At 35.4% G+C, this 26,886-nt stretch overlaps 1 protein-coding gene across 1 annotated transcript; it reads left to right on the top strand.

Annotated features, from left to right (window-relative positions):
* Nucleotides 1-379: 379 nt before the first annotated feature.
* Nucleotides 380-26,311, top strand: LOC149901064 (ATPase family AAA domain-containing protein 2-like). Its single transcript, XM_090111955.1, has 28 exons — nucleotides 380-704; nucleotides 1,149-1,227; nucleotides 2,156-2,240; nucleotides 2,648-2,775; nucleotides 3,145-3,317; nucleotides 3,655-3,750; nucleotides 4,170-4,345; nucleotides 4,700-4,776; nucleotides 5,190-5,309; nucleotides 6,348-6,428; nucleotides 6,943-7,036; nucleotides 7,323-7,416; nucleotides 7,713-7,991; nucleotides 8,303-8,439; nucleotides 8,845-9,056; nucleotides 10,381-10,487; nucleotides 10,833-11,005; nucleotides 12,509-12,677; nucleotides 12,940-13,119; nucleotides 14,455-14,611; nucleotides 16,823-16,989; nucleotides 22,074-22,222; nucleotides 22,883-22,900; nucleotides 23,727-23,911; nucleotides 24,571-24,722; nucleotides 25,299-25,453; nucleotides 25,761-25,834; nucleotides 26,087-26,311. The coding sequence occupies exons 1-28, from the start codon at nucleotides 612-614 to the stop codon at nucleotides 26,299-26,301; spliced, it is 3,825 nt and encodes a 1,274-aa protein (XP_089968081.1). The 5' UTR covers nucleotides 380-611; the 3' UTR covers nucleotides 26,302-26,311.
* The last annotated feature ends 575 nt before the right edge of the window (nucleotides 26,312-26,886 follow it).

The raw sequence follows: 26,886 nt of genomic DNA, 5'->3' as shown, positions 1-26,886 counted from the left end.
TGAGAAAAGTGCAGAAAAAATTTAACTAACCTTAAATTTCTTTCTTTCTTAATTAGAAAAAATAATTGGGTATATGGTGGAAAGATGGTGGGCTGTGATGGTGGGTGTATGAACGTAATAAAAATATTTAAAAATAAATTATCTCAATTTTAATAGAAGTTATCCGATTAAAAAAAAAAAAAGTTATCCGATTCTGTCGAAAAGTGTCAAAATTGCGGGAATTTTTGACAGTTGTCAATAAAAACAATGCTAGCCTGATTCGTTGCGATCTCGTCGTCGATCAATGAGTTAGATAGTTAGTCACTCGTAATTAGAATTTGTAACAGAAATCCTATATAAATTGAGGTAAGCGATGTTGTGATACTTATTCAAACATAGTAATATATTTTTGACTTTTCATTGTGAACACAGATTCTAGTTACTCTTTGAACATGGCGCTGCCTAACGACATGTGCGGAAGATAACGTGCAATCTTTGTCGTGTTAGTCTCTATTCAGTGATTGATTATAACTTGTTGTAATTGTATAGAGCTCTTGTACACATTATTGAGATCTAGGTAAAAGTCAAGTGTCACTGTATAGTGATATTTCGTGCAAAAATCGCGTTTTGCAATGGTGAAAACCAGACGTAGTAACGGAGAGAATGGGGACGTTGACGATGGAAATTACTCACCGAATGAAGCTGGGAGTGTTTCTGATGAAAAGGTGATGAATTCCCAGCGATGCAAGGATCTTAATGCATGGGATTTGCATCTTTGCTTGTTACGAAATGCCTTTTTTATGACTACTTCCTGTCCTCATTTCCTTCTATAGGTACTTTTGTTATGCACGACGTTGCATGAGCTTTGTCGTTTCCAATGCAAGATAAAACAGGTTTTGTCTTATATGAAGTTTTGCTTCATTGTTAGTATTTGATTCTATAGGTGTTTAATACAATTGTATGACTTGCTATTTGCTGTCAGATGTTTTACATAACTTAAATGTTGTTGACTGTTGCAGCATGAAGTAAAAATAGTTTTCCTCAACCTTAGCACCCTTCAGTATATTATATTGCTGCTACTTCCATTTTGATGTAGTGTTATGCATTCATTTTATTTTACAATAGTTATATTTTAAGAATAGTGTATAATAACATTATAACAATTACAGGCCTCCAATTGGTCTCAAAGAGAATTGAGAAGTAGCCAGTTTAAAGTTAAAAGAAAAATACAGCGCTGGCCAACAAGATGTAAGTTAAAATACTCAATGTTTCTTAATTCTTTTATGATAAAAAGCATCAATTTGAGAGAACTTTTGTTATATATTCCATACTGGAACTACATGAACTTAGATTTAAAATACAAAAGTAAGGATTTCCACTAGAAACCATAATAGAATATGGTAATAGAACTTTTGCACTACAATTGTGTTGCACTTGCTATTGCAAGATATAAACTAAAAAAACTTGTATTCATATTGTATATATTTTTATTTATGATAGCTTCCACCCGCGACTCCGTCCGCGCGGATGTCGGTCTTCGCGTGGATGGTATATTTCTCCATTAACTCTGACAATGACATCTTATTAATATCTATTGGACCCAAATACGGCTAGGCCTAATTATAATAATACGCAACGTGTGTTCGCGGTTCTACAGAACAACGACTATGGATAAAACTGAAAAATTAAGATAATTTTTTTTCTACATATTTTTCCAGGATAAATAGTATCCTATTTTACGCCCAGGATAATAAGGTATAATTATACCAAGTTTCATTGAAATTGAACCGTTAGTTTTCACGTGATGTCTTCACATACAGACAGACAGACAGACAGACAAAATTTTTTTTAATCACATATTTGGGTTTGATATCGATCCAGTAACACCCCCTGCTATTTATTTTTTCAATATTTTCAATGTACAGAATTGACCCTTCTACAGATTTATTATATGTATATAGATTTAAAATTTTTACCATCAGAACAATAACATAATAATATTATCAATTAACATTGGTGGTCTTGTAAAGAACTTTTAGACTAGTAAAGAATACAGCATTGATGGGTTGTATACCAGTACTCTATGAACAATACACAATGCAATATTTTCTGCTTCATAAGACTATGTAGAGTTTTTTATGTTGTCACTGTTACACTTTTCAATTTTTATTTATAGACAATCGGAGCAGATTAAGATCTATCAAGATGCCTCGCATCATGTTTCCGGAAAGTGATACAGAACCTGAAAAATATTCAAGAAGGTATGAAGATTTAATTGTTTTAATTTATTATTAATAAAGATTTTTCAATACTTTAAACTGATAAGTTTGGTGTATTTGGATCAATTTACAAATTCATGTATAAAATTTTTGTGAATTGATTGAAATAATTATAGGTGAATATAGTGTATTTCCTCTTCGTGTTTTTACTGGTTTAATTGTTTGCCCAAATTATTATATTTAAGCTATTGCATAGCTTCTATCGCGGGCCTAGGGCGCGGGGACCGAATCCAGAAATTGCGTAACGAAAAACCTCACGCTCCCCACTCCGACGGGCGCGGAGGTGTGGCTTGAAGGCATAGCATGCAATAGCTTTACCGCGGCAGTCCCCGAGTGCCACACATCTTTTTTGTAAAATTTATTGTTTTATTTTATATTGTTGTTTATAGATCCCGTCAAGTGAGAGTATTTTTTGCGGACGACAATGATTCAACAAATAGGAGCATGACAATTCGTAGGAGCCGTGGTCCAAGGAAGAATTATATGGAAGATAGTGAAGATAAACCAATACAACAGAGTAAGTTATCTACATTATCTATTTTTTTATAATTTATGAATTAACAATACCTTTGTGAACAAAATGGTCTTTTTTTTGCAATTTACTTGTTCCTCTTTGAAACAATATTTTCCATTAACAAAACTTTACAATTTATGAGATCCTCTTTAGGGACTATTACATAATATTCATCTGATTATGATTTCATATCTATTAATATTGAAATATTAAAAAAATATATTGTTGAGTAAAGTTGTTATCAACCACAAAATTCCCAGGCTTGTCACCATCAACAATTAATTTAAAGGCACTAACAGAACAATTCAACTGATTAAAACATGTTTTCTGTTACATTTCAATAGCAAATTTATCCAATAAAAGATATTACAGATGTAAGGCGCAGTTGCCGCAAGCGTAAGCTACTGCATCACAACTTCAACGAAAGCTGGATTACTAATGAGTTGAAAGTCAAAGGGTACCCAGATCTGTATGGATTCCAAGGTTCAAGCTCGTCGGATGAATTCACTTCGGGAGATGAAGCTAGGGTTAATAATAAGAAGATTGTAAGTATGGCTTTTTTAATCTACTATATAAAAATAAGTCGGGTTTTCCTTCCTGACGCTATAACTCCAGAACGCACGAACCGATTTCCACGGTTTTGCATTCGTTGGAAAGGTCTCAGGCTCCGTGAGGTTTATAGCAAAGAAAAGGTGTCTCTGGTGGCGAAACGGATTTCGCCGAGTTTGCTAGTTTGAAATAAAAAAATATGTTTTTGGGCCTGATTAAGTGTCAAAAAAAGGATGGAAACTCTAAAGACTTCTCTTATAACTTGCCTTATTTCAATGGAGATTTCTTTTTTAATGATCACATTCTTAAAGGTTTATTTAATAAAATTTACAGCAACAGTCAGCCAGAAACAGCCTACCACAGAATACAGATGAAGATACACAATTATCTAGGCAGAGAAGAACTTCTGCTAGATTTAAAATTATTAAGGTATGCCATTTCTTATTATTAACAATATGTTACGCTCAAGCACTAAAATCACTCATTCAGAAAAAAAAAATTCCTCACTGTCACGAAATATTGGTCACAGTCAACAATCATGAATATTATTTCCTACTAGCTGTGCCCCGCGCTTTAACCCGCAGTTCTCCGCTCCTTGGTTGGTCTTAGCGTGATGATATATAGCCTATAGCCTTCCTCGATAAATGGGCTATCTAACACCGAATTTTTTTTCAAATCGGACCAGTAGTTCCTGACATTAGCGCGTTCAAATAAGCAAACTCTTCAGCTTTATAATATTGTAAAAGATTAGCGTACTTCCGAAAAATCCACCTGATGTCGATTTGCACCTGATTTCTTTCAAGAATTAACATCAAGGTCCTTCTAAAAGCTAAGCACTATATTAACAGGATGCATCAGAGTCAGATTCAGACAACGAAAACAACGAGACAGTAATTGAAAAGAAGCCAGCAGAAGCGCCAAAGACACAAGACGAGAAGATGGATACCAGCGAGTCACAAGTCAAGGATGAGGAAGCTAAAGATGACAAGGAACAGGAAAATGAAAATAATGAAGATAGCGAAAGGTAGATAGTGCTATATTTATTTTTATTTATTTATAACACTTTACTATGCTAGTTAATAATACAAATTACTTACTAAAACTTATAGCTAAACTAGCACAGAGGGCGGCCTTATCACTAAAGAGTGATCTCTATATTATATATTTAATGCTAGGATAAAATTTCAGAAAATAACAATAGATAAGTCAATTTACTATGGGCGAAACAGAAATGTGGTATTTTAATCAAGTTATTATGGGAAAAAAGGGCATGTTTCTGCAAATTGATGTAAAACGCAAACTTTGCGTTAAGTATACTTTTTGAAAGTTATGGACTAATGTGTGATGGGATTGAAATTAGATTATTTTTCTGTTCAAGCAATCAGAGACCGGTTCGAAGTACTCGTGGTAGAGGCAGAAGACGACAGAAAAAAGAAGATAGCCACCAGGAGTCAGGTGAGATCAACGAAATTTTTTTTAAGTTAAAAAAAAAATGGGTGTTATTTAATCGGATAGCAAAGTATTCGTATATTTGTGAGCAGAAATATGTAATTGGTAAGCAAAAATTGATAGTTGGACAGCAACTTGTGTTCAGCAAATATTCAATCATAATTTATATCATTACACCTAGAGATTAGCTTGAAGACTTCAAGTAGTCCTTCAGCACATCTAACGCGGGAGTTTCTTCCATTGAAATTTCCTTTGGCCACGTGTACGACGCCGCTAGTAAGAGCTAGTGAAATTATGCGATAAAATGCGTCAATAACGATTATCAATTATTCATTTTTAAGCCAGATACGTAAAAAATTATTTAATACTTGTTTAATATTTATTAACAATTATCTGAATTAAATATATTTTATCCACAGCATCCGAATCATCATTATCAGAATGCAGCGAGATAACACTACGGCCTCGTCGTTCGAACCGCACGCGCGCCGCAAAACCGGCCTTTGTGCAGATCGCGCCGCGACAGACGCGCGGACGAGGTGCGAGATCTATGGAGATATTTTTGACGTGATAACGTTTTTAAAATCGTTTTAGTCGGGTGACGTGTTCAGAAACTTGTGTCACACCAAAACCTCACGAGCGCGTTCGCAGGTATAACGAGAGAGACGGACCGATCCACCGTCTCATCTCGAGCGCTGCCACCAATAAGACGTTATCACGTAAACATCTCGTATCGACCTACTTTACAAACAAACAATTTTGTTTAAGTGTAGTGGTTAGGTGTTGGTGAAAGTGTATTTTTAGTGTTCACCAGGCGTGCGATAAATTTTGAGGATATTTTTTTAACATTTTATGCTGTTTTTATTTGATGTAGCGTTGATGTGATTGAGTTGGAGGGTTTGAGAGTATATTTTTTTAATTGTGTTGTATCGAGTGTAGTGAGATAATGGTCCGGCAGCGTCGCTCGAACCGTACGCTGCCAAGCCGGCCTTCGTGCAGATCGCACCACGACAGACGCGCGGACGAGGTTTACATCGAGATTTTTGACGTGACAACGTCTTATAATTCGATAGAGCCGGCTGCACGCACGAAAAAACATGACTCATGCGGCGTTACCTCGCTCTGAGGCGTTCCATGTAAGGCTTGAAGTGCAAGCGAGAGCGCGGAACGAGCGACAATGAAGCACAATCGGACGTTGTCACGTTCAACTATCGTCAGTAAACAGACTTTACAGACAACCAATTTTTTTAGTTTTAGTTTAGTCACACAGAGATATCTTAGTTTTTTCTGTAGTGGATAGGTCATAGTGTTGGTGAAAGTGTAATTTTAAAATGTCCGGCAGAAACGTGGGCGATGTTTTGTGGACTTTTCATTGGATTTTTTTGTGACTTAAACATCTATAGCCTTAACGTCTCAGTATATTTTTTTTTTAAAAACTAGGTGCAGGATTTAGGTTTAAAATTATTAAATCAAAATGGGATCCATAGTCATCAAATCAAAATAAGTTTTATATGCGTTTTTTTAGACAGAAGAACATAGATATAATTTTATACTTACGTGATTTATATTGATTTCAGGTAACACATTTACGATTAGGAAGAAACCATATAGTTTAAGAGAACGAAAACCAAAATTATTACGTAGGAAAACGATTCGATGTAAGTAGTACACCTCAGTTCATTTTAGTTATCTAAAATTGGTATGTAACTCATATAGAAGTTTTGGCTGCGATCTTTCTTTTATCTTTTAGTATTATTTGGTTAAAACATAAAAAAACCTATTCATTGGTTCATTTTTCTGTATTTATTTTACGATATTTCCATCACTTTTCATCACATCTCAGAATAAATTGTACGTCAGACATCTTTTCTTACATATTTTCAATTTCAAATTCATATTTAATAGTTGCAATTACACCTAACATTAGTAGAATTGCAAAGTAGTGAGGACGTATGTGTTGTGCGTATCATAATCAATTGTTTTCAATAGTAATATGCAATGAAATTTAAATTATGTTCGTATAGAAATTCATGGATTTTAGTTTTACCCACTGCTTGGGAGCGAAATATTATATTACGATTTAATATTTCGTATAGTCATTGATATAAAGAATGACAAAGTAATTTTGGAGGTTTTTTTCGAATAAAAGTTATATGAGTATACAAATTTCAGCTCAATCTCCATCAAGTGGAAGCAGTAGCAGTAGTACGAGTTCGGATACCGAAGAAGATCTCAATGTTTCCATGAAGAATAAGACTAAGGGCAGGTAAGAATTATTTATTATATATTACGATGCTAATTTTTTTACAAAAAACTAGAAAAAAATTGACAAAATATTTTTGATGTGTATAACGTAAAATAAAAGTGTAATAACATGATTATAAACAGAATGAATTTTACATGCGATTTTATTTTATTTTTACAATTATTGAGTGTGTTTCAATCTTTAATTGTTTGCTGTTGTGTTTCAGGAGAATAAAAGATATTTATTTTTTGAATTGAAAATCGCATGTAAAATTCAATCGGTTCTTTAAAATGTATTATTATTTTAGACAAAAGTCGAGATCAACTGACGATAAGAAGACTGACAGAGCACTGCGCGATATACAACCAATAGAAGTAGATGGCAGTGTGCGATTTTCATCGGTAATATTTGCAAATATTTCTGATATTTTTAACAACATCAAAGTATCAAATTATGATATTAGTCGAGACAAAGACATTAATGTTTACAAGAAAAAGCATTGCGTCTTCAAAATTGCAAAGTGTAAACTACAAAAAAGCCACATTATAAAACTACTTAGAGCTATATAGATTCGTGATATTATGTTTTACACAATAATGTTGTTATTACACAAATAGAAAAGAATGTTTTTTGCAACTATAGGTTAAGCTTGATCATTTATGTCTTCTTAAACTACAATATAATCGTGAACTTTCAGGTGGGAGGTCTAGAAGAGCACATAAAATGTCTCCGAGAAATGGTCTTATTTCCCCTCATGTATCCAGAACTCTTTCAAAAGTTCAAAACTCGACCAGCGAAGGGAGTTTTGTTCCACGGACCTCCGGGAACTGGGAAGACGTTATTGGCCAGAGCTTTGGCTAACGAATGCAGTTTGGTTGGGGGGAGAAAAGTGGCCTTCTTTATGAGAAAGGGGGCGGACTGCTTGAAGAAATGGGTCGGGGAAAGTGAAAGGCACTTGAAGCTGCTTTTTCAACAGGTATTTTTTTGATATATCAGAAGAATAAATCAATTTGATATGAATTACATGTCAAGAATTTGCAATCTTGAATAAAATTTTGAATTTGAATACATATTAAGTTTTTATCAACTACGTAAAAGTTAATTATCTATATTATGCTGTTGTTAAAATGTTATAAATTCAAACGGTATACAGTTTAAGAAAACAGGACTGAAATTTCTGAAAAATGATTATATTCGTTTAATTTGTGCTTTTTTATAAGTTCATAATAACAATTTTAGTTTAAATCATACCCCAAACATTATTACAAATTTTCCCCCAATCCACAGGCGAATAAAATGAAGCCGTCCATAATATTCTTCGACGAGATAGATGCGCTCGCGCCGGTGCGGAGCGTGCGACAGGAACAAGTGCATACTAGTGTGGTCGGCACGCTCTTGGCCGAAATGGATGGCGTTTGTGAGAGGTGAGACATGTTTATAATCGTTTGATTGTTAAATCGATACAATTTAATGAATAATATGGAATTAGAGTGCAAAAAAATGATTGAAATTCGTTACAACTTAAAATCGCAGGATTTGTTAAAAGTGTTAAATATACAAATGTGGGGATAAAAATTTATGACATGCTTGTAATTGTAGCTTTAATATTGTAATAACACTACATATACATTTAATATATTATGTTTAAAGTGTCTATCAGTCTAAATGGAAGGTTGCATACTGCATAGCAGTCTTAGGGGTGGCTTTTCTATGCTATCACAAGTATTCTTATTCCATGTAAGATATTTTTCGTTTGTTTAAGTGCTCAAAAAAATTTCAACAAAATAAAATAATTAAAATTAAATCCTAACACAATCAATGTATTACAGGGGCGAAGTGGTAGTAATAGGAGCCACGAACCGTCTAGACGCAGTGGACCCCGCGCTTCGTAGAGCCGGCAGGTTCGATAGAGAACTGCACTTCCCTCCACCGAACGCTGCGGCTAGACGAGATATACTGGACATATACACTAAGGACTGGACTCCACGACCGAGCGAAGATACGCTGAACTATATAGCTGATGTTAGCAGTGGTTATGGAGGTAAGTGGCAAATTTTTAGGTATGTTACTTTAGATTAAAGGAGAATGGGCATTTTACTATGGAAGTTGGGCCTGAACCCTTGAGTTGGACCAATACACATGAGATATTGTTTTTATAATAGATCATAACACATAGATAACGGGAAAAATATATATAAAAAAATAATCAACCGGGTTTTTGTACAGTCACATCAAGTTTTATTTCTTTGTGTAAAATATTTTTTGCAGTAAATAACTGTTATAAGACAATGATAATATCTTTATGTTACTCCAATTCACTTTCACTTACAAATACGTACTAATCTTAAGCCTTCTAATAACCGAAATACCTACACTAATATTATGTTTTGTAACAGGTACCTATACCGTGTTTATTATAATTCAACGTAGTTAGACGTTTTTTTGTGGTTAAACTCAGTCACTCCAGTGACATTTAGATTTATATTTACTTCACTCGAATTAAAAACACCGTTGTGCGCAAAATAAGAGCGAAATAAATAAAACTTTTTGCCTTGACTGTACAAGAACCCGGTTGATTTATTTTTTTATTTTATTTTTTTCGTAAAGTGTGTGTAATGATCTAGCACAAAAACAATATTTCGTGTGTATTGGTCTTAGCCCAAGTTTCAGGCCCAATTTGCCCATTCTCCTTTGACTCGAATGCTGCGGCTAGACGAGATATACTGCATATATACATTAAGGACTGGACTCCACGGCCAAGCGAAGATACGCTGAACTATATATAGCTGATGTTAGCAGTGGTTATGGCGGTGAGTCGTAAAGTTATAGGTATGTTAGTTAAGTCTAGTTATCAAAAATTGCTGCGGCTAGACGAGATATATTGGACATATACACTAAGGACTGGACTCCACGACCTAGCGAAGAAGATACGAACTATAAAGCTGATGTTAGCAGTGGTATGGCGGTGAGTCGTAATGTTTTAAGTAAAATTTACTGAATGCTGCTGCTAGACGAGATATATTGAACATAATATATACTAAGGACTGGACTCATCAACCTAGCAAAGATACGCTGAACTATATAGCTGATGTTAGCAGTGGTTATGGCGGTGAGTGTAAAAAGTTGAAAAAAATACCTAATATTTAGTTTTCTTTAGTCTGTGCTTATTTCTGCGGTGTATCGTTGCTATTTTCTAGTTTTATATACCGTCGAAACTCGGTAGAAAGAAACGGATTTAGTGATTTAAATTATTTCATTATGATAGGTTATGTCTCGGGTCATCAAATAAAAAAAACGAGTAATGCCCCATTTCTCAACATTTTTTTTGAACAACTAGTTTTATAAATTGACCATTTTCGTTTCAGGATCGGACTTGAAGGCGTTATGTTCAGAGGCCGTACTTAAAGCGTTGAGAAGAGTTTATCCGCAAGTCTATGAGAGTGAACACGCCCTTATGATAGACCCGAGAAATGTAAGTAAATTTTAAATTGTAAAATAGTATTACTTCGTTTATTGTGTTTATTAAAAAGGCCTTATTTATATTTAACCCATTGACCACCGTAAGGCCCGATCGGGGCGCGACACAATAGATTTTCTATTGTGTCTGTGATTCCGAGGACTGATGGATTAATGTTATTATTTGTGAATCTATTCAATCATGTCTTGTGTATCTCTTTAAAAATATAAATATTACGTTAATCACAGTTAGTTGTATCATTATGCAGTATAATTGAATAGTAGTGAAAAGGGACACAAATAATTGAAGTGAGAATGTTTATTTAATTAATTATTTAACTTTCACAATACTATTTCGCAGGTGGAAGTTACCCAGACGGACTTGGAAACAGCTATGGAGGGTCTAGTAGCGGCGGGGGCCCGCGCTGCGCCGGCGGCCGCGCAACGGTTGCCGCACTTCTGCCGGCCGCTGCTCGCCGCGCAGGTGCGCGCGGTTGCCGCGTCGCTGCCGGCCACGCTGCTCAGCGCCACCAGGTACGGTTTCTTTGAAGTGAAAACTTCTTTAGCGGCGTTGAGCACTTTTTCTGTAATGGGTATAAAATCTTAAACTCGCGTCGTGACCTGATCGAAAAAGCGTAAGACGGATACCATTCCAAAATATCAAACATGCTCAACGTTAATAATCAAGATTTATTGTCGACTAGCGGTCCACGGGCGAAGCTGGGGGGCTTCGCCCGTGGTACATATTTACGTTTTCTCTACATAAGAACCATCCTCGTACTTCAAGGAATATAATAAAAAAAGAATTATCGAAATCGGTCTTTAATATAAATCCGTACTAATATTATAAATGCGAAAGTAACTCTGTCTGTCTGTCTGTCTGTTACTCAATCACGCCTTAACTACTGAACCAATTTGCATGAAATTTGGTATAGAGATATTTTGATACCCGAGAAAGGACATAGGATAGGTTTTATCCCGGAAATCCCACGGGAACGGGAACTATGCTTTGACTGCGCGGGCGATGCCGCGGGTGGAAAGCTAGTATATATATATATATATATATATATATATATATGTATATACTAGCTTTCCACCCGCAGCTTCGCCCGCGCAGTCAAAGAAAAACCCGCATAGTTCCCGCTTCCGTGGGATTTCCGGGATAAAACGTATCATATTTCCCGGGGTAAAAAGTAGCCTATGTCCTTTCTCGGGTATAAAAATATCTCTATACCAAATTTTATGCAAATTGGTTCAGTAGTTAAGGCGTGATTGAGTAACACAGACAGACAGAGTTACTTTCGCATTTATAATATTAGTATGGATATACATATATATAGTATAGATAGGGAAGCGTTTGACCACAATCTCGCCTGATGTTAAGCTGAGATGTGGTCTAAGATGGTACGCGCTTCCCTAGAAGATACCTGTTCACTCTACGCTTGAAGAACCCCATATTGTACTCGTCGGGGAACGTGTGCGCGACGTTGCCGGCCGGCTAGATGGTATATGGGTGCGGTGTTGCCGGCTTGCTGCGTTACCGTCTGCGTTATTAGCGATTCGGCTAGCTATCCACTCCGCTTACAGCTGTCCAGTAACTGCATGGCCTCTTGTTGCCGAGTCACTGTTTACTCACTCTTTACGTCTTGCACGAAATTGATATATCAAAAAAAAAATGTATGCGTGTACTAGAGTACACACGTAAGAAGTGAAACTTCTTTATGACCTTAAAAATGTCACGAGTATGGCGTAACACAAAAATGTCACGCGTACGGCGTAACGCAAAAATGTCACGCGTACGGCGTAACGCAAAAATGTTACACTAAATTTTTGTCCAACCCCGATAAAGAAGTTTCACTTCAATAAATAGTCAGTAGAATTTTAAGCAGATTTCAGTTTTGATAATAAATTTTTCAATGCGAAATTTAGCCAAGTAAATAGTATCCTCATTAAATGTGTTTTTTTTTCAGACTCATGAAAAACTTCTGTCTGATTAACTAAGGCCTAATTAAACTATTTATTTTGATATTTTTCCAGCATAAAAGAAACAGCGTCGCCCCCAGTGCTATTGATCACGGGTGAGTGCGCAGACACACACTTGGCCCCGGCGTTACTCGCGGAGCTCGAGAACTTTACGGTGAAGGAACTTAGCATGGCCACGTTGCATTCAGCCCTCGCTTTCACGCAGGAGCAGGCGCTTATATCGGTAAGCAACTTAAACTTTTCTTATTTTCTAGTATTTGAATGTTATAAAACTAAAAATTAACTTAACAAATTATTGGGCACTTGGAAAAAATATTTTTTTTAATTACTCTTATTTTTAAGAAATACATTCTCAAAAAGGAAATTGAGAGGTCATTCATTTTTATAATCAAAATCAATTAAAAAATGTTTTAAATATTTATCGGCGTTTTAATGTAGCCTGCAATGAAATTAATATTAAAATTAACATGTAATTTATTCTACAGTTGTTCTCCGAGTGCCGTCGGGCAGACCGTGGGTGCGTTCTATACTTACGTGGTGTGACCGCTGTATGGGAGGCTCTACGTGGTCCCGGGGCTTCTCTATTAATGCAGTTGTGGAAAGCTAGAGCAGCCGGCCCACGCACTTTGCTACTAGCCACTGCCCCGTGTGAAGTGCCCGATGAGGTTAGTGTCATAGAAATCTAAATAACAAGACACATAGAAGTGCTATAATGTCATAATTCGTATGAAAACCGCTGTCTAAACTAAACAGTACACACAAGTAAACTATGCCTTTTATAGGACAGCTTGATTTTAGTGAAAACTAACTTAAATATTAAATTAAGCTTTTTAATATGTATCCTAACGCACGAATTTACGGTTTATTTTAGAATAACATCCCTAAGTATATGAGACGTTTTGTTTTTTTTTGCTCCAATACGCAAAAATTCGGCTTTTCTACAACAGAGGTTGTCAATTTTCAATAGATATAACTTTGAACATAAACTCATAGAAATAAGGTTCAAATTTGTGTTAAACGTGATAATAAGAATGGACGACTGTGTCATTCATTGTTATTTCGATTACTATGGTGACTCTCGTAATACTTGTAAATATTCTATAATTTTAAGGAAAAACGGCAATATTTATAAACAAAAGTACTTACCGGTGAAATTTTATTCCTTTATTAGTATAATTACAATATATGGAAGAATTTCCGCACTGGGAAATGCTGTAACACACCATGTTTACTCACGCACGTGTCAGGAACAACTGAACAAGCGACCACCAAGCGACGAACAGACTTGTGGCATGGTAACCACCTGAGCGGCGACAATGTCACGCGCGCTTACCACTTCTATTGCCTTGTTATTTAGATTTCTATGGGTTAGTGTACTCTATATAGAGCACGTATGTAGAGTGTTATATGGGAGGCTCTACGTGGTCTCGAGGCTTCTCTACTGATGCAGTTGTGGAAAGCTAGAGCAGCCGGCCCACGCACTATATTACTAGCAAACGCCCCGTGTGAAGTGCCCGATGAGGTTACTATATAGAGTGGATATGGACACTGGAGGAAAAGTATTTTAAATAGTAGAAATTTTACTGAAAGAAAACATTTATTTTTAAGAAGAAACATAACTGCATATAAAAAAAAAAAAACAAAAATTCACCTACCATATCCGAGAAGCAAACTAGCTTAAAATTAAATAAACATGTGTGCGTGTACTAGTGTACACACGTAAGAAGTGAAACTTATTTATGACCTTATTTTTCAAAAAATAATTTACTATATGCAACTTTTCAGAAATACGTCGAATCACGCGTGGTAGGGATAAGAAAAAGATGGCGCGTAATGAAAAAATGTCACGCGTAACGAAAAAATGTAACATTTTTTTACAACCCCGAGAAAGAAGTTTCACTCCAAAAATAAACACTCGCTATTTCATTCTTCCAATCATTATATTGTTATCTGTTTACCATTATTATGTATGTTCTTCCAAATTGTAACGTTTATTACAGCTCCGCGAAATATTCCCCGACTACAAAGACTGTATATACCGAGTAAGAGAGCCAAATGCAACGGAGGTGATCAACTTTCTGAAGCCAATTTTAACAGAAGCTCCCCTCGAACCTCCCATCATTGAGAATAATGAACCACCGCCTCCGTTACCTAGAGGTGAGTTTCATATTTTGTTTTTTTTTACAAGATTTTAAAAGAATAACTACGAAGTTTATTTCCGGCTCTTTTCTGTAGAAACTGTTTACTGAACCTGTGGTAAATATCTAATTATGTATTTTAACACAAGGGAAACACAAAAGAAGTATTTTGTTGATACATTTTTTATTTTGATTTAATTCTAATTTTATCAGTGGCTACCTTAGATCATTAAGTAATGGATGGAGCACGCTGGCAAATGTTCTAACTAAACTTTCTGCCGGTTTTGGTGCGGGGAGGGTAACTCACACTTTGAAACACAATCACACATTCACAAAAATAATTTGTGTCTTTACAAACTCAAACTATTACAAAATGGACAGATAGCATGTTTTTGCACACATACATCGATTACACAGAAAAATCTCTATACATATACGTAATAATACAATCGCTCTAAAGGGATGTAACCATATCGATATTACAAAAATAATAATTTTGTTGAAATTAGAAATAACATTAATTTTATATTCATAAAAAATACTACACAGGTCATTTGTAACGTTTTCATCATTATTATATGCATACGAAAAAACAATAAAACGCCATTTTATTTGTATTTGAATATGTATTTATTCAACACATCACATATTATATTCAATAAAATAAATATCGGTCCAGAAATTTTTATTATTTCTGTACCGAGGTGTCCATTCTGATTTTCTCCCACAGCATTCAATCCACCTTAGCCTTAAAGCAGGATTTTTTGTAAATCTGAAATATACGCAATATTCGTACATACATATAAATAAAGTAGCTGCTCCGCGCGGTTTCACCCCCGTGGCTCCACTCCTGTTGGTCGTAGCGTGATAATATATACCTTCCTCGATAAATGGGCTATCTAACACCGAAAGAATTTTTCAAATCGGACCAGTAATTCCCGAGAATAGCGCGTTCAAACAAACAAACTCTTCAGCTTTATAATATTAGTATAGATTACATAATAGAAAGGTTACAAGATTAACATTACAAAAAAAACGGCTAAATGCGAGTCGGACTCGCGCACGAAGGGTTCCGTATCATTAAAATGTTCTGCCAGTTAAAAGTAACCGAGCGTAAATTTTAATAAATATATACAAGACTTACAAAATAAACATTATACTCCTTTTTATGCAGTTGTGTAAAATTTTAATATAATAAAGATTAATTCTCATCTCATTTCAAATTATACTTAGAAAAATATTTTTTTATCGACGTTCAAGTTAAAAGCAGTCCGTCACTAAGAAAGTCGTAAAAATTATCGACCTTTTAAGCGACGAGTTTTTAAATTCAACTCTATCACTAAGTTCATAAAGATTAAATTTGAATTTCTCTTCAAGATAGTCTCGCTACATCACTTTATAGTCTCGTGGGGAGTGCGGTTCAATATCGCGTTCTAAATTCAACTTTATCGCTTAGTTCGTAAAGATTAAATTTGTATATTTTCTCTTCAAGATAGTCTCGCTACATCGCTTTATAGTCTCGTGGGGAATGCGGTTCAATATCGCGTTTTAAATTCAACTTTATCTCTTAGTTCATAAAGATTAAATTTGTATATTTTCTTTCCATGATAGTCTCGTGAGGCCGCATCAATGATCGAGTACACACATGACTCGATTATTTGTCTTGATCATATCGCTAAACGATACATCGACGATTATTAGAAATTGCATTTAATTAGAAATGTACGTTAAAAAAATAAAAAAATATACACAAATGAAAGGTTATTCCATTTTTTTTAATATTCGACATGTTTGAATTGCTTCTGCAAGACTTGACAGTGCAAAACGGCATTTTTAGCGGAGCACTCGCAGACGTCCTTTCGATGTTTTACGAATACGCAGAGTGTTCGTAATCGATTACGCAAGTAGTTTTTATGAAAGCATAAGATTTTTCGATTCGAATAATCTTATACCTCGGCAAAAGGGGAAACGCCTGCGTGTGTTATCCATTACTTAATGATCTAAGGTGGCTACCATTAGTTTGTGACCTAGTGTGAAGTGACCTATCATAAGTTTAAGTTGAACCAATACAAAAACTTTCAAAACTAAGTAATAATGTAGCCTATACTATTAAAATAAATTGCAGCATTGGTAACTTTGTTTCTGTGTTAATATATTGGGTACACACAATAGTCTTTCTCCTTTATAAAATTTGTGTGGGTAGTTTTAAAAAAAATCTCTTTTTCAACAGCACCGCTCCCTCCCCCGCCAAGAGAGAGCGAAGAAGAGATAGCGCGACGGAAGCGGAAGGAAGACTACAAGTTGCGTGAATTGAGGATATTCCTGCGGGACATTTGTAGGAAACTAGCTTCTAATAGACGGTTCTATAAGTTCACTAAGCCTGTGGATTTGGAAGAGGTGTGTTCATTGATTTTTGATGTTACTAGATGGTTGTGATATTTAGATCTATAGTAGAGCCATTTTAATAGGCAACATTTGACAGTTCAACAAAATTCAACAACGTAACCTAGTAACGACGACATAGAATAATATGATATTTCGTTTTGTTAGAACTGCACATTTGCTTAACTTTTTTCAATTACGATAACATATTTATAATAATAATGACCGATACAAGTAATTTTAGGATTTGATTTTACTGATAAACCATTCTAAACATAATAAACAATTTCTGATTTAAAGAACTGACGTTGCTACAATTTTGTGTCAATAAGCCTTTTTTCTTTTTAAATACCAGAGACGTTACTCTAAAAATCGAAATCTGACATCTAGAATCGAATGCATTGATTACTTGGGAATAAAAATCATCATAAATTATTGACATGTGTTTCAAGTTCGATTAACAAATGTTTCAAGTCCGTATCGATTAATTCACTTTAATCGATGTTTTTAAGCAGGTTACCACCCTATGAAGATAAAATTGATAGACGTCAAATGTTGCCTATTAAATTGGCTCGACAATAATAGTCATTGTGAAAACGATAATTATAATAGACAATACACTAAAGAAACCGGTCATTAATTATATTTCAACATGAAAATTATATTTAGTGATTGATTCATATTTTGCGATGGTAACATTCGTTAAAATGTGTTGAATTGATTCGTTTTATTAATTAGTACATATAAATAACAATGATGTTATTTTGTACAAAACGTTATAATTAATTTTATTAGTAATTTAAATGCTTGATGATGATCTTGATACCTTTAATTAAAATAGGCCAGTAGAAATCGACACTAAAAAACCCTAAATTCGCAAAGCACGATGTAGTTCTGAATTTTTGGTACGTTGTTTGGATCAGTTAGGGTGATGTAAATCCCAATTTGCAACTTCGAAAAAGTTGTGCTCGCTGCGCACCACGTGATAAACTGCGAAAATTTTGGGCTTTTTTCCCCTTTTTGCTCTAAAAGTCATAAACTATGCGTTTCCGACAAGTATCATTCAGTACATAAATTAAGGTTATTAAATTTGCAACAATTTAAGCCTAATTAAAGCTCTCTAAACCTTATAACGACTAAACTGTGGCCATTCGAAGATGGTTCATTTTTCCCGAAATATTGAAATTTTTAGTTTTGCTCACGTTTGAAGCAAAATATTGGCAAAAACCGCTCGTTCTATGAGAAAGTCGTATAATAAAGTTGTAGTGCATTTAATTTAATTTTGTTAATTACCTATCCTGAAAATGAAAAAGTATTATCCTTTTTATGATTTTATATGCCCTCAGTTTCAATTCTTTAAAAATCTATTTCTACCTTCTTTTTGTTTTTCAGATATTGTGAGTGAACTATTTGTCTCACAGACTTTGTTCTATGCTCTAATGAAAGAAAATTAAATGCACTACAACTTTATTATACGACTTTCTCATAAAACGAGCGGTTTTTGCCAATATTTTGGTTCAAACGGGAGCAAAACTAAAAATTTGAAATTTTCGGGAAAAACTGACTATCTTTGAAAGGCCACAGCCTAGTTGTTATAAGGTTTAGAGAGCTGCGGTTAGGCTTAAATTGTTGCAAATTTAATAACCTTAATTTATGTACTGAATTATACTTGTCGGAAACGCATAGTTTATGACTTTTAGAGCAAAAAGTGAAAAAAGTCCAAAATTTTCGCAGTTTATTATTTGCATATAATCTTTTTTCCTACTTTCCCAAATTTTGTAATTTTGTTAATTACCTATCCTGCAAATGAAAAAGTATTATCCTTTTTATGATAATAATAACCCTGCAATAGTCCTACATCGGCCGTGGACTGCCCAGGGCTGTATCTCTAATAGTGCAGTCATGGGCAGGCTGCGGCTGGTGTCCCATAACACAGTAAAATTCTCGAAAGGGCCTCTGCGTGTTGGATCCGTGTCCCCACGTAAGCCTTCCAAAGATCCGGGTACCGTCCTTCTGGTGGTACCCGAGTATTATGGAACAGAGAAACATAATAATAATAAATACACTTTATTCAGCACCATGTAAATACACGTAAAAAAAGAAACAGACAATATGATTATAAAGCTAAAAAGGCGGCCTTATCGCTACTAAGCGATTTCTACCAGGCAACCTATGGGTAGGATTTTTAATTATAAGAAAGAGGTGAAAACAATAGGTGGTGCAGCAATGAAAATGAATTACGATATATTTAAACCATACAACTACTTATATTATAAATACATACATAATAATATGTAATAAATATAATTTAAGAATACCTACTTATACATTATATACATATACATATATACGTACACATAATATACAATACATACAATACATAATATATATACCTATACAATACAATTATTAAATAAAATATAAGGATACTAACAATTTATTTGGGAGAAGAAATGGTTGAAAACTAAATTTTTAAATATGTTCAGCGATTTCGCACGTCTGATTTCAATTGGCAGAGCGTTCCAAAGAAGTATCGACTGTATATGGAAGGATTTGTGGTAAAATTTTGATTTATGGGGAGGAATTTTCAATAGCAAATTGCCAGTGCAGCGCAGATTTAAATCAACATTCGAACGAAATTCAAATTTTTCTTTAAGGTAGACAGGGGCTTGAGGATAGAAAAGGATTTTGTACAAAGATGTAAGTACATGCATGTTGCGACGTAGACGTATGGGTAACCATTTGAGCCTCATACGGTATTCTGTGACGTGATCATACTTGCGGAGGCCAAATACGAATCTTATACAAACATTTTGCAGCCGTTCAAGTTTGTCCAATTGCAATTCAGTAAGGTCAGTATAGCAAATGTCGGAATAATCGAGGATGGGAAGGAGGAGGGACTGTGCAAGAGAAATTTTTGTTGGAATGGGTAAGAAATTCCGAATACGTCTTAACGAATGTGATGCAGCAAATACCTTCTTACTCAGTTAATTTGTTTGTGCCAAGATAAAGTGCGATCAAACATAACACCAAGATTTTTAACCGAATCACTTACCGGTATAATTGTGTTATCTACAGTAATAGGAGGAAGAATTGACCAGTCAATCCTCGAAATGAAACTGGGACTCCCGATGATATGTAATAGATTGAGTCTTTGATGGATTGACTCCCAAACCGTATGATCTACTCCAAGCTACTATCGAGGCAAGATCCTTATTCATCAATCGAATAGCAGATGGTAAATCTTCGAGAGTTGAACGAGTATAGATTTGGAGATCATCTGCATACATATGTGAGAGCGAAGTAAGGGAAACAGTGATATTATTAATAAATATGGAAAAGAGGAGAGGAGAAAGGACGCCACCTTGTGGAACGCCAGCAGTGATGCTTGACCAAGTTGAGAAAGTACTATCAACTTTGATTCGTTGCTGACGCCCCAGCAAGTAACTTTGAAACCACGCAATTACCGTTGGAGATATGTTAATGGAGCGAAGCAAGCTCACTAGGATATCAAAGTCTACAGTGTTGAACGCGTTACTGAAATCCAGTAAGGTAAGAATAGTGAGCTGCTTGTCATCGATTCCCGCTCGAATATCGTCAGTGATCTTAGTGAGTGCAGTAGCCGTACTATGCCCAGGACGGAAGCCAGATTGACAAGGATTTAAGATGGAGTTTTTGTTGAGGAAACGGGTTAACTGTTCGTGGACTAAACGTTCCAGTGCTTTGGATAAGAAAGGGAGGATGGAGATTGGACGATAATCGGAAAAGGATGCAGGATGGATTTTTTTAGGTAAGGGTAGAACGTCTGCATTTTTCCAGGCATCCGGAAATATGCCAGAGGAGATGGAAGAGTTAAATATGAAAGTTATTACAGGTGTAAGGATATCAATAATAGGAAGGATCATACTGCGGCTAATACAATCACCACCAACGGCTTTAGAAGAAATCGATGAAATGCTCTTCTTAACATCACAATCGGAGAATTGCCTGAAATGGAACGGTTGATAATTAGGAGTTTGATAAGAAGAAAGATTATTTAAAGTTTGTGATTTATGATTTGAATCGAAGTTAACAAGATTTTTTGTGAAATGTTGGTTCATCTGATCGATATTGATGTTATTTGGAAGAGAAGGCTGCTGTTGTTTACCAACTCCTAAGGATTTTAGAAATTTCCAAACCTTGGCCGTGTCGCCGTCCTCGACTGAATTATAGATATGGCGCCGCTGAGCATCTCTACATAGTGTATTGCAGTGATTCCTAATCTTATTGTATTTGTCCCGGTTAGCAGGAGAGTTGTTTGATCTTAATTTTGCTTTAGCCCTATTTTTAGAATTTATTATCGATTTAATGTCGTCAGTTAGCCATGGAGCTGGTAAGTGTTTAACTTTTACCCGTTTGACAGGAGCATGATGGTCATATAAATTCACCAGTAAAGAATTAAACACATTTACCATTTCATTTACGTCACTTGCATCGTACACAAGACTCCAGTCAATCTTGCACGCATCCTGATTCAGTCTATCAAGAATGATTTTATATGCTCTCAGTTTCAATTCTTTAAAAATCTATTTCTACCTTCTTTTTGTTTTTCAGATATTGTGTGTGAACTTTTTGTCTCACAGACTTTGTTCTATGCTCTAATGAAAGAAAATTAAATTCACTACAACTTTATTATACGAACTTCTCATAGAACGAGCGGTTTTTGCCAATATTTTGCTTCAAACGGGAGCAAAACTAAAAATTTCAATATTTCGGGAAAAATGAACCATCTTCGAATGGCCACAGTTTAGTCGTTATAAGGTTTAGAGAGCTGTAATTAGGCTTAAATTGTTGCAAATTTAATAACCTTAATTTATGTACTGAATGATACTTGTCGGAAACGCATAGTTTATGACTTTTAGAGCAAAAAGTGAAAAAAGTCCAATATTTTCGCAGTTTATCACGTGGTGCGCAGCGAGCACAACTTTTTCGAAGTTGCAAATTGGGATTTATATCACCCTAACTGATCCAAACAACATACCAAAAATTCAGAACTACATCGTGCTTTGCGAATTTAATGTTAATTTCCACTGGCCTAAAACAACTACTACTAATTTCAGGTAACAGACTATCTAGAAATTATCAAACAACCAATGGATCTCGAAACAATGATGACAAAAGTGGATATGCATAAATATAACTGCGCCAAAGAGTTCCTAGACGACATAGATCTGATATGCGCAAACGCATTGGAGTATAACCCTGATAGGTGAGACAAACATACAAACAATTTCTTTGTGTATATGTGTTCTCTATTGCTGGATTGTTAAATAAGGCTTCACTATTCTTAATGCTATGTTTTCGTTCTTCTCAATCTTTTAATATTTTACTAAAATGTAACTCTGCAGCAATGGATGTTTCTTTTTTCCATAACCATGTGAATAAAATGTCTTGTAATAAAAAAAAAACAGAAGACCCAATTAATTATTGATTGGGACCCTCATTGTTGATTGGGATGTCTTCATAATAAATTATAACAAGAATAACAAACAGTTAAACCCTTGACATAATAATTGGTCCTTCGAGGCAAAAAAAGACGTGTGGCACTCGGGGACTGCCGCGGTAAAGCTATTGCATGCTATGCCTTCAAGCCACACCTCCGCGCCCGTCGGAGTGGGGAGCGTGAGGTTTATTCGTTACGGAATTTGTCGATTCGGTCCCCGCGCTCAAGGCCCGCGATAGAAGCTATATGCAATAGCTTAAAAAATTCTTAAAAACCAGTTGAAAAATTGGTCCTTCGAGTCGGAAAAGAGACATATTTTTATAAAAAATTTATTCACATGGATTGTACATTTTGTGTTAACTTCACAGCACAATCACCGCATCTATTAACATTGTGTTCTTTCATTTTTTCCGGTGCCGTTCAAAGGGCTAGAGGGGTGTGTAGGTATGGACAAGCTTATATCGTATGATATGTAAATATTGTAATATATACATTATTATTATGTAACTTCCTCTAACCTTTTGTACCGTAGAGTTTGCATGTCTCAGAAGAATTGAGGGTATATACATTTTTCGATATCGTTATAGATGTATTTTTTTTCATTTGTAGTGTAAAATAATTCACCGCTTTTAACACACTTACTGTATAACTAAATAAAATAATTATTTGGATTTCGAGTCATATTAATTAAGTGTAATTTAAGACCGTAGTATGCATGATAACAATGAAAATGATTCATTATTTAGTAAATATCATTTTGAATTTTGCTAAAAAATGGTATAATGTTAGTTGGAGGACTCAGGACTAGATTAATTATCTGCATTAGTACGGTACTAAAAATAGGCCATTGATGTAAAGGATTATTAAATCGTGCATAGTACATATTATAATAGTACGTAGTAGGATATAGAATATGGTAAACTTGTACATAAGGCATCTTATTTTTGTTCTCCAATGAGTTCTGCCAATGTTTTTATGGTCATCATAGATGTAAAAGTTGCTCAGTGCTCTTTCAGGCAGCTTGATGAAAACGATTGATTTTCGGACTAGTATCATTAACTTATATTAGAATTTCATAATGTTCCTTCAATTCTATCTTTTAGTAGTAATATTTTAAATGTACATATAAGCTATACTTTTCAGTACTTACCTAGCTAAACTGCCGAAGCTAGCATATTCAGATAGTAGACAATAATTACAAGGCTAAATAAATACATATTTCTTCAATATAATTAATTCCTTCACGTGAAGTTACTATTTCCCACGCCAGGACGTCATCAGACAAGCAGATACGTCACGAGGCGTGTTCCCTCCGGGACCATGCGTATGCGCTGATCGACGTTGAAATGGACAGCGATTTCGAGTTGGAATGTCAACAAATAGCAAGAAAACGGGAGGAAGAAGGCAATGCTGATAATGATCTGCCTGATTTTATATACACCGCTTCGAATTTACGTAAGTTAAAAATTGGAAGAAAATTTGTAGAAAATGTAGGAATTAGTGGGGGCATGTATGAAAAACTTGCTTTAGATATTGAGTTTGAAGGCGTGGTTGTTAGTTGTTCTTGACTATAATAGCGAGGAGGAGGGAGGAAGAGGGCGCTGCTGATAATGATGTGCCTGATTTTATATATACGGCTTCGAATTTACGTAAGTTATAGTTGGAGGAAAATATGTAGAAATTATTGGAAGGGTGGGGGGAAGGAAAATGTGCGAAAAAATTGCTTTAGATATTGGGTTTGGGAGCGTGGTTGTTAGTTGTTCTTGACTATGGTCGTGAAGTGACTTCTAGTTGGAATGTCGGCAAATAGCGAGGAGGAGGGAGGAAGAGGGCGCTGCTGATAATGATCTGCCTGATTTTATATATACGGCTTCGAATTTACGTGAGTAGTTGTAGTAGTGAAGGTGTGAGTGTGGAAGGGCGTCCGTGTGTGCGTGCGTGCGTGTTTACGTATGTGTTGATGCGTGCGTGTGTGTATGCATGTGTGTGAGCTTGCGTATATGCGTGCCTGCGTATTTGTGTGCGTACGTGTTGATGCGTGCGTGCGTGCATCTTAGCGTTATTGTTCTTATTATACTTTCTGTTAGGTTAATAGTGCTTTTGTTATTTTCTAGCGGAAGGTTTCGACTCATCACAAAATGACAGCAAGTCGATGCGAACCCCGCAAAACGGAGAAAAGAGCGATCACAGCGCTAAGCGGAAGCGGCGGCGGATGAACGCGTGGTCTAAAGGACTGGTGGTCAAACGGCAGAGGACATCACAGAGGGTGAGTTTAAAATAAAGTTTTGGATCATTAATATAGTTTTGATTTTAGTATGATTTCTTTTAAGTGATCTATCTCTAATACAATAATTTGAATAATGTGTTTGTTATTGTATTGTTTTGAAGTGAAAACTTCTTTAGCGGCGTTGAGCACTTTTTCTGTAATGGGTATAAAATCTTAAACTCGCGTCAGGACACGTGACCTGATCGAAAAAGCGTAAGACGGATGGAGAGTAGACAGCTATCCTCTCTCTACTACGCGCGTTTTCACTTCTGCTGCACTCCCGGAGTGCAACCCGTCTTTTTTTTGTTCTTCTGACTTAAATTGTTTTTTTTTCTGATGTCTGCTCTACTGAGGAATAGGGCTTTTTTAAACGTAACTATTTTATGGCTGTACTTGACCCTTTTGCGCCTTTTAATTGCAGAGTGTAAAGGACAGCAGTGCAGCGATAACGGACGAAATTTGAATAATACGTTTGTTATTATATTGTTTTTTTTCCTTCATGACTGCTGTACTGAGGAATAGGGCTTTTTAAACATAACTATTATATTTGACCCTTTTGCACCATTTTAATTGCAGAGTGTAAAGGACAGCAGTGCGATAACGGACGAGGAGTGCAAGGAGAACAAGCCGATCACGTCGACCCCGCTGCCCAACGGCGACGCGTCGTCCGACGACGACGTGCCGCTGCGGCGACCGACCGACGAACTGCAACACTGCAACCGTCTGCACAGGTACCGGTGACAATCTATACTAATATAATAAAGAGGAAAGGTTTGTATGTATGTGTGGTTTTCACGCATAAACTACTGGACCGTATTTTGATGAAATTTGGCACAGATAATCTTTCGACCCTGAGAAAGAACATAGGCTACCTTTTATTGCGAAATATGTACCACGAGCGAAGCCGGGGCGGACCGCTAGTCTTAATATATACACGCAATCTTAATATAACCATACATACATAATTACATAATTACAAACCTTTCCTCGTTATAGGCGGTTAAATTAACTCCACCAACTTTATGTTTATTTTTGCAGTCCTGCCAAATCAACGGAAAAGATAACAAAAACGTCGCCAAAGAAAAGGAATTCTGGCCACGAAACGTCAGTAGGTATGTATCGAATCATGCTCCTATCTAGAGAGATGAATTTTTGAACCATTCACCTAAAAAACTTGCCACCAAGACAATTTTCTGCTCATTTTTCACTCGTATTCGAAACGTTATGACAATAATAAAAATGTTGCTTTCAACTTTTGAATCAATCACAAAAATAACTTGCTATCAGGACTATTTTTTGTTCATTTTTTAACCTTATTAAAAATCCATTTTTGAAATTTTTCAAAATGTGTCCTTTCCTTCCAGAATCCGAGAAAGTGCAAATAAACAAGACTGAATTAGATAACATTCTGTACAAAAACGCGAAGGCCCTCCGCGCGATAGGCCTCGAGGCGCTCATAGATCTGTACTCGCAACTCAACGACGCCATACAAGCGTATAGCAATAAGTGGGATAGAACCAAACTGCCGCAGGATTTGCATCAGATAGTGAATAGATATGTACAGCTGGCGAAGAAGTGAAAAAATGCGATTTTTTTTTAGATTTTTGGTATGGTATCTCATTGAGTTTTTCGTTTTATGTATGGGAAATGACCATAGAAATCTAAATAACAAGACACATAGAAGTGCTATAATGTCATAATTCGTATGAAAACCGCTGTCGCCAAAATCAACACATTTAAACCGATAGCTAAACAATACACACAAGTAAACTATGTCTTTTATTGGACAACTTGATTTTAGTGAAAACTAACTTAAATATTAAATTAAGCTTTTTAATATGTATCCTAACGCACGAATTTACGGTTTATTTTAGAATAATATCCCTAAGTATATGAAACGTTTTGTTTCTTTTTGCTCCAATAAGGTTGAAACTGTGTCATTCATTGTTATTTCGATTACTATGGTGACACTCGTAATACTTGTAAATATTCTATAATTTTAAGGAAAAACGGCATTATTTCTAAAAAAAAATATTTACCGATGAAATATTATTCCTTTATTAGTATAATTACAACTTGTGGAAGAATTTCCGCAATGGGAAATGCTGAAACACACCATGTTTACACACATACGTCTCCATAGCAACTGAACTGTGACGAACAC

The sequence above is a fragment of the Colias eurytheme genome, chromosome 17 (assembly GCF_061535395.1).
Source record: "Colias eurytheme isolate Ceu_HAF_F1 chromosome 17, ilColEury1 Martin Lab GWU primary, whole genome shotgun sequence".
In the NCBI taxonomy this organism is placed as follows: Eukaryota; Metazoa; Arthropoda; class Insecta; order Lepidoptera; family Pieridae; genus Colias; species Colias eurytheme.
This window is presented reverse-complemented; position numbering and strand designations above follow the sequence as displayed.